Genomic DNA, 7,908 nt, shown 5'->3' on the forward strand with positions numbered 1-7,908 from the left:
AGAAAACCTTTGTGCAATTATGTTAGCACATGGATAAAAGTGTGAGTTTTCATGGAAAACATGAAAGTGTCTGGGTGACCCTAAACTTTTGAACGGTAGTGCATGTCAAAGCTAAATCCGAGACGGTCTGAAAAGAGCTTAAAACTTGCCATTACACAGAAAAACTGTGAAAAACAACAAACAGTTAAGCTACTATGGCAACGTCCAAAAGATCGCAAATGATTCAAAGTTGGAATTAAGGTTCTAAGTGAGCTGAGTATAAGGAGGGTGAGGAGAAGCTGAAGAGGTCCAAAGATGGATAGAAAGTTCAAAGTCTGTCAGTACATTCATTAGAAAAAAAAGAAAAACTGCTGAAAAAAGTCCAGACTTATCAATGATATGGAAATGCTGATGAGAAGCACACCAGTTGCACAGCTACAGGAGCTGAGCAAAAAAATGCATGGCTGAGGTCGAGCATACTAATAAGGAATTAAGGTGTTAGTTTTTCGTTTCTAATTTGCACTCCAATTGCAGCTGTTTTTCTGTTTGTATCCTTGAGCCATCAGAAGCTGCTTTCATCCTAACCCAAATCCATGTCCTTAACCTTTACTCTGCCTCTGCCACTGATGGATAAGCCAGGTAAATGTCGGCAGCAGACTGTCTAAGTCATCACAGCATCCTGCTCCACATCCTGACGATGTGCATTTCAAACATCCACCAATCATCCGCTTGGCTCTGGCTCTGGCATTTCCACACACACAAGTATTTTTCCCATGCATACTAATGTGTTCCTCGAAAACTTTCAACTGGTTGGTTCCAGGGAATGCGCTGCTCTATTAGGGCTGGCTGCATAGATGCAGCTTCTTAATAAAGCGCAGGAAGTAGTCTGAAACCCCCTCACGCTACGCAAAGTTTAGCATGAAAACGTGAGCTATTGTATTCCAGTACCTGCCAAAGTGTATCACAGTGCAGTAAACGTTTTAGGCTGGAAAGACGCTTGTTGCTGCCCAGTGTGAGCTTGAACTAACACAGATGTTTATCTAACAAGTAAAACATGTTGTAGTCTTGCCTGTTTGCTAATTTGATTGCATGGTAGCCTGTTGATCTCATCCACACGGATTTAACGTGGGCTGATCAGGGATTATTGTGCTATCCCAGTGGGAGAAAAGATCAACCGCTGTGGCTTTACATCCTAAGTTCCACCTCTATGTTTGTTATGCTATATTTTCGTTCATCATCAACACAAATGGGATGTTAGTTAGCAGGAAAATGTCTTTCTTTTGAGACTGTCTCATGCTTTTTTTCTTGATGTCTGGGGATGACACACATTTTCTTCCTTCTACTTCTAGCATCCCTCCTGCTCCTTGTTTCTCCCTCTTACTAGGGTCAATGGTTTCAACGAACAAACTCCAACAAAAGCGTCCCCGGAAGCCCTATCAGTTGTCTGTTCATTTAAGTAGACACAGACAATCTGGGCCAAAGTCAACCTTCTCACATTAGGATTCAGTTGTAGCCCCAACATGTTTTCTCTTCTCCCTCTCGGCCTTTGATATGCAGGATGTGTGACTTTTCAGGGGAGCCGTTGAATTGAGAAGGAAAATTGCGAATCAAAGAACCGGACTGATACTTTGAGCAGAGCAGCTAATCAATATCAGACAACACCGAGCAGACAATGGTTAATGGTGCTGCTTTAGCCGGAGGCAAGACATGGCTTGAAAAAGAAAAAAACCCAGCCAAAATAGACAATTTTATTACAAGTACAAAATACAACAGGAAAAACACAGTTCACTGCATAAATAGCTTGTTGTTGATTTAAATACAGTCAGTGCTGAAAATGTTATTTTCCTAATTTTGTATGTTTGTCCTCTTGAATGTTTTCATTACACTGCAATCCTTTTACAAAACAATAAAAAAATGAATATCACTTAAATATTTTTCCCAATATAAAAATGAATAACTTACAGTATGCTTGTTTAGAGATAGTCAAGGTATAATGATTATCTACACATACAAAAAAAAAAAAAATCATTTCCTGCGCTTTTGGAAATTTACAAAAAATTAAGGTGCACTCGAGTGCCTAAATGCAAATCAGTGATCATAACGCAATATAAACAGTATTAATATACATTGGTATATAATATACCAATATACTCTATAACATGTATGATTACAGAACAAATATGTGGATCAGATTTATCGTGTGTGCTCAGAGTAGCACCAATACTATATGGAATATGAGCGATATGCCCCAAAGGATGAAACATCTGTAATGAAACTCAAGTTAATTAGTGCAGAATAAAACTGAAAATGCACCGTGTTATTGCTAAAACAAGCTTTTGACAACAGAGATGTCATCTGTGCAGACATCAGGGCTTCAGATGGAGTCTAATTGATGTATATTCCGCATTTCTGTTCGCACACTTTTTGGCAATTTGCTGCAGAACACCAATGAAAATTGTGGTCTACCTATAGTATGTTTAAAGTAAGACACTTTAAAGTAACTGTGAAGCTGAGACTGCCAGTGTATGTTTCCCTCTGAGGTCAAAAGCTTTGATCCTTATATCACAACATTCCTGTGAAGGCAGAGCACACGGCATGAAGGTGTGATGCCCGTAGCACCAAAGTGAGCAGATATGAGGAGCTGTGATGGTGGTAATGTCCTTAATTACCACACTTTCAACAGTAAACTAATATAGTAAAAACAAACGCGGCACCACATACAGTATGCACTGTTTAAGGACCCATTTTACATATAAATTATACTTCATCATTTAAAAACAGTCATGGCAATTCAGGTAAAAATGTAAGACATTCATTTACAGATTATTTACAAGTCATCAACGGTAAATCGCCTGCTGCCTTCAAATGTATGTTTTCGTCTTTAAATAAGCCCATATATACAAAATAGTGTGGTCCACGACTGTTGTGCAAATCCTCACTGGATTAAAAAATAATGTCTCTGTGGTACTGTAGGTTGTCAGCTTATGGTGAGAGGAAACCTGTGTTTATTTGAACCAGTGCAGGTAGTTCGTCTTGAGAGCGGGGAAGCACATGTTGTTGCTGCATGAGCCCCCATAGCTGGGAGGGCAGGCGGAGCAGGGGACGCCCACTTTGTAGGGAGCCTCTCCAATCCAGTTACCCCTGGAGGACAGTAACAGACAGTGTGAATGAACCTGCTGGTGACCGCAGAACTGCGTGGACTTGAATCAGATTATCTTTCCTGTGTGAAAATGCAGCAAGAATGGCTAATGAAACTCTGATTGCTGGAAATACTCATTCTGAAATATGGCTTGTTGGGATGCACAGGTAGTATTTATTGCCAACACACTGAAGGTGAAAGTTAGTCCTCAATCTTGGAAGTAGTGTTTGACATACCACTCATTTTTAGGTCCATTTTTGGAGTTTTCAGTCATATCACATGGTCTTCATTAGCAGAAAGAGTTTGCCCAGACCTCCTTACAGTACCCAGAAAAAAACTGAAATTTGAGCATCTACAGTTCCATTACAAGCTGGTATACTCTATCTACTGCATAAGATCAAGTGTAAATGGATTTAGAGATGAGATTGTATATTATACTTGACTTACAAAGCAATCTGTTCTATGCAAGCAAATGAAAAATCAGGTTTCAGTGTCACAGACGCATGAAGCTGAGTTCTATCTCGATATTGCTCAGATTGAAGCTGGCATCCTTCACAGAACTTCCCTTTGCAGAGTAGAAAGCAAGATTGTGTCTGAACACACAACTTTGTGTCTCAAAGAACGGGGAGCATAATTCCAGATTGCGAGCTAAAATAGGTCATGGCTGCCCTGAACCTGCTACTCTTACATATGTCTAAAACCGGTGGGATTAAAGAACCAAGGTCACAAGTCAGTCACAAGTCCGGCCAGGCTTTGATTCTTAGAATTATTTAGAGACTTTTTCTTCTGGTTTGCGGCCCTCGGTTTGCGCTTTAGTAATGCAGTACCGGTTCACGGACTTGTATTGGGGTTATCTGAATCTCCCAGCAACATGGGTGGCATTTCACAAGTCAGCACAGAACAGAGCGGACTGTGTCGGGATTAAGCCTGTAGTCAGCCTGTCGTCATCAGGTTAACGGGTTCATTAGAATTAACAGGCCTCCTGACAGTATGAAGTTAACACTATGTGAGACTGTGTTATGAAAACCACACAGTTACCTGTCATATTACTGAGTATACTTACTTAGGTGAATAGTTGCAAACTAAATACGTCGCCCTCTTCCACACTGAGCCCCATACGTTCATATTGTGGCATGTGTGGACAGCACAGCCCACTTTGTTAGATGTTGCCCATACCATCTGCAAAATAGAAACATCAGTTATTCCTCTATGCTTCTGCTGCAAGAGTCCAACTGCTTTACATGTAATATTTCACGATGGTTTTACCTGTGTGTAATGGGTACACATGGGCCCATAGCATCTGAGTGGGCATCGAGGGTTGCAGTCACGAGGGTAGGGAAAAGAATAATCTTTCACCTCATCATACCATGGCTTCACCAGCTGAAGAATGGATCGATAGCTGTGGACAAAATGGTAACAAATACTGTAAATGACGAGTTAATATTCACAGCTGATACATACAGATTGACCTTGTTGGCAAAGGGGTCAAACCACAACTGTGTTTGATAGTAGTCATTAAATTTAAGGATAAGTTCCATCATCAGGTGAGATGGACCACCAACACCTTTAGATAGTGATTTGAGTTTTAATGGCAAAGTGAAAGCACAAGATTAGCACATAACTGCTGTGATTGGGTCTTGCCTTTGTTTCTATGTTTTCCTACTGTTCTTAACTTTGTAGTTTCGCCCAGGTTTATGTGCAGGTACTTCAGTTTCCTCCCCACCAACATCTCACACATGGTCCCGTTATTTTTTTCACATTGCTCATGGTTTTTAGCTCGCTTTTAGTTTTCCTTTCTTACCTCTGGCAAGTCATTTCTTGGAAAAAAATTTCTGAAATGTAGTCACACTATTGACTAACATGAATGTTTTTTGGTGTTTCGAACATCTGCTAAACTTTTGCTTTCTGAGCAGAATAGCAATTAAAAACAAGAGATTCAGGATACACTGTATGCACAATCACAACCACACAACTGTCAGAAACATGAATAAACCTTCTTGGTCACATTTTGAGACGTTAACAAGGTAATTTTAAATATTATCTAGGGAATTAAAGAGTTTGCTGCCAAAGAACGACAGTTTTGAAAGTTGAAAATGATGAAATTCTCCGTGTCCAGCATTACTTCATTTTTTTTTTGCAATCCAGTCCATCATGCTGTGAATTTCTGAATTACCTCACAAAATGAAGTGCAGTTTTGTCCATTTTGGTGTGTAGAGAAACATGACTCCAACAGAGTCAACTGGCCTCAGCCTGCCAAGACTTTTAATGTGGATTAATGGGAACAGAGTACGTATACAGTGTTTTCTGCAGCTGTTTTGTCTAATTCATTGTCAAAAACAGGTTGAGCCTTCTGGTTGCGCTGGCCTTCTGCACATAAAAGTCAAATGAAGTAAACAGAATAGAATTACTATGTTGTGCTGGTGGGATTTTTATCAGCTATCTTGGAGAGTGCAAAAGGAGAAGGAGAATAAGCTGTATTCCCTTGTGTCACATGTTGTTCCTCAGTAAAATCTAAAAATGTAGCCAAACATGAAGGTGCCCTATGTTTCCAAATGGAAAGTCAAGCCTCACTAAAGGGACAGGCCTTTGTCCGCACGGGTCATGGCTGAAAGCTCAGCTTTTGTTTATTTGAAGGGTCACAGGAGCATTCCCCAACCAGTCACCGGGTCACAGTGCAAAAACTTTTAGGAGAAAGAAGAAGGGGGCTACGAGGCAACGACCATGACTGCTGCGAGAGAGTCATCCCTGAGAGGAGCAGCAGATGTCGGTGAGGGCGAAGGAGGGCAGAGGTCACTCACCGTCCTGTCCTGACAGAGAGGTTTTGACCCAGGAACCGGAGGAGGTGAGGCGGCCCATGCTCCCACAGGCAGGCATGAGCCCAGTCCTCCGCTGTTTTTGCCAGCGTGTCGTCCCAAACCTGAAAAGAGACGTGGTGGAAGCAAGGAAACCCATTACATAAGCGATGGAAAAATATCAACACGAGATCTTCGTGTAGCAGCAAGATGTGAAATAAGAGTCGGCACTTTCTGGGTTTGTAGCGCTGTTGCAGGTGTTACCATGGCGAGACGCAATAGTCATACATCATATCAGTTACATAAGAGGAGAAACTTAGTTCCCCAGTGCTGCATGTAGTGACTCAATCAATGAACAGACATTTTTTGGTGAAGAAAGAGGGCTGTGTAGTTTATATCTAAGCATGTCAGTAGACGCATGATCTCACTGGGAATGGATGTGATTGTAGCCCTGACACAGTAACTCTTCCTACAGAACTTCATCTGGGAAAGAAACACAACTAATGCCTTTTATTGCTAAAACAGTGACACACAAGAGAAATAATGCCAACTTTAAATGAAGAAACGTCAGCTTAAGTTGTCATGTTGTCAGGTAAAATATGGTTTATTAAGAGCCACTTTTCAAATGAGCCAAATGTAGGTTGTGCATGAAATTAAATCTGTTTAAGCTGCTTTGGGACTAGTTAACTTTTGCCAACAGATCAACAACTGACCACCACTGTTTTCTCCATACTCCACTCCTAGCAGGCTACTAGTATCATACATGACCCCTCTTCCTTTGGAAGTAACTACTTTGGTGGTCTACTGCAGTGCAATCTGCTCAACAGCTGAAGATGTAGAGTAAAATCTCAAAAGATTTGTCACTTTTCACTGAAATCTGTTAAAATTAGATAAGCTTTGCATACTGTGACAAATGTTTTCTTTAGTTAATGTATTTGATTGATGCAATTTGCAGATCATAATAAGGAAATGAACACGTGACTGTAAGGTAAAATCATGCAATAACTGGAAATACATGCACCTTCACAAAGTTTAAAAGGAAGTTTTTACTTACCATGTATTCCATATTGGAGGCTGGAGGAAACACCTTCCCTCTAACTTTGTTATGGTAATCAAGAATAGCAAGCATGTCGTTCTGACTAATATAACGCTTCCTCCTGGTTTTAGAAAGACTCGTGGTGTCTGTTCCATAGCTGTGCGTTGCGCCCAAATTGGTGAAATTGGCGGCTGGCAAGGACGAGGACGCAGCAGGAATAGTCGTTGCCAGTGCACTTGCTCCGCAAGATATGCACAGAAGTATTAAGTCTATGGCAAATAACTGCTGTTTCATGTTTGTTTTTTTAGGAAACTGCAGACAGAATATCCCGCGTCCTGGATGATGGTTCTGAAAATAAACCAAGAAGACAGGCTTAAAATAGTGCAGGCACGAATGATTTACGCATAAACCAAACTTTAAATCTTTCGTTCTTGATTGAGAAACAGCGGCGACGTTCATCCACACAGTCTCTGGTCCTACCTTTCTCCTGCGGTGCCCAGGCGGTATCACCTCTAAAGCCTCTAATGGGTTGGAGAGAGGGAGGGCTGCAAGAGAGCAGTTTGTGCGCTTTGCAAACTTTGGGAGTGCTTCAGGAGAAATCGGTTTTTGCGGGTTTATATATTGCAGTGGACGCTGCAGGAAGTGCGCCTCGGAGGTAGACGCACAGCCCCTCCTTGTCACCTGAAACACAACATCATTTGGGAGGCGTTGCGTTTGGGTCCTGCTGTAACCCGTGCGCTGCAGATCCTGAATGATTTCATCAAGACATCAGGTTTAAGTTTTCAAAACTGCACTAAGTGAAAAGACATTTGAATGATAAAGTAATCCAAGCAGGATGGATCATATTGAATGACTATGAACCGGGTACACCAGCTGGATTGGATTCTCAAAAGCAGGAAAATAGATATGGTGCTGGTGGGATTTATGTATGTATGAGGCTTAAGTAAGTGAATGAATTAGAC

The 7,908-nt window shown here is 41.2% G+C and overlaps 1 protein-coding gene across 1 annotated transcript; it reads right to left on the bottom strand.

Moving 5' to 3' along the window:
- Window positions 1-1,713: 1,713 nt before the first annotated feature.
- On the bottom strand, window positions 1,714-7,584 carry pi15a (peptidase inhibitor 15a). The gene is made up of 6 exons (XM_023276096.3): window positions 7,427-7,584; window positions 6,965-7,294; window positions 5,917-6,035; window positions 4,385-4,517; window positions 4,182-4,297; window positions 1,714-3,120 (listed from the first exon to the last, which is right to left on the bottom strand). The coding sequence occupies exons 2-6, from the start codon at window positions 7,238-7,240 to the stop codon at window positions 2,985-2,987; spliced, it is 780 nt and encodes a 259-aa protein (XP_023131864.1). The 5' UTR covers window positions 7,241-7,294; window positions 7,427-7,584; the 3' UTR covers window positions 1,714-2,984.
- Window positions 7,585-7,908: the final 324 nt, after the last annotated feature.

The sequence above is a fragment of the Amphiprion ocellaris genome, chromosome 22, assembly GCF_022539595.1.
Source record: "Amphiprion ocellaris isolate individual 3 ecotype Okinawa chromosome 22, ASM2253959v1, whole genome shotgun sequence".
In the NCBI taxonomy this organism is placed as follows: Eukaryota; Metazoa; Chordata; class Actinopteri; family Pomacentridae; genus Amphiprion; species Amphiprion ocellaris.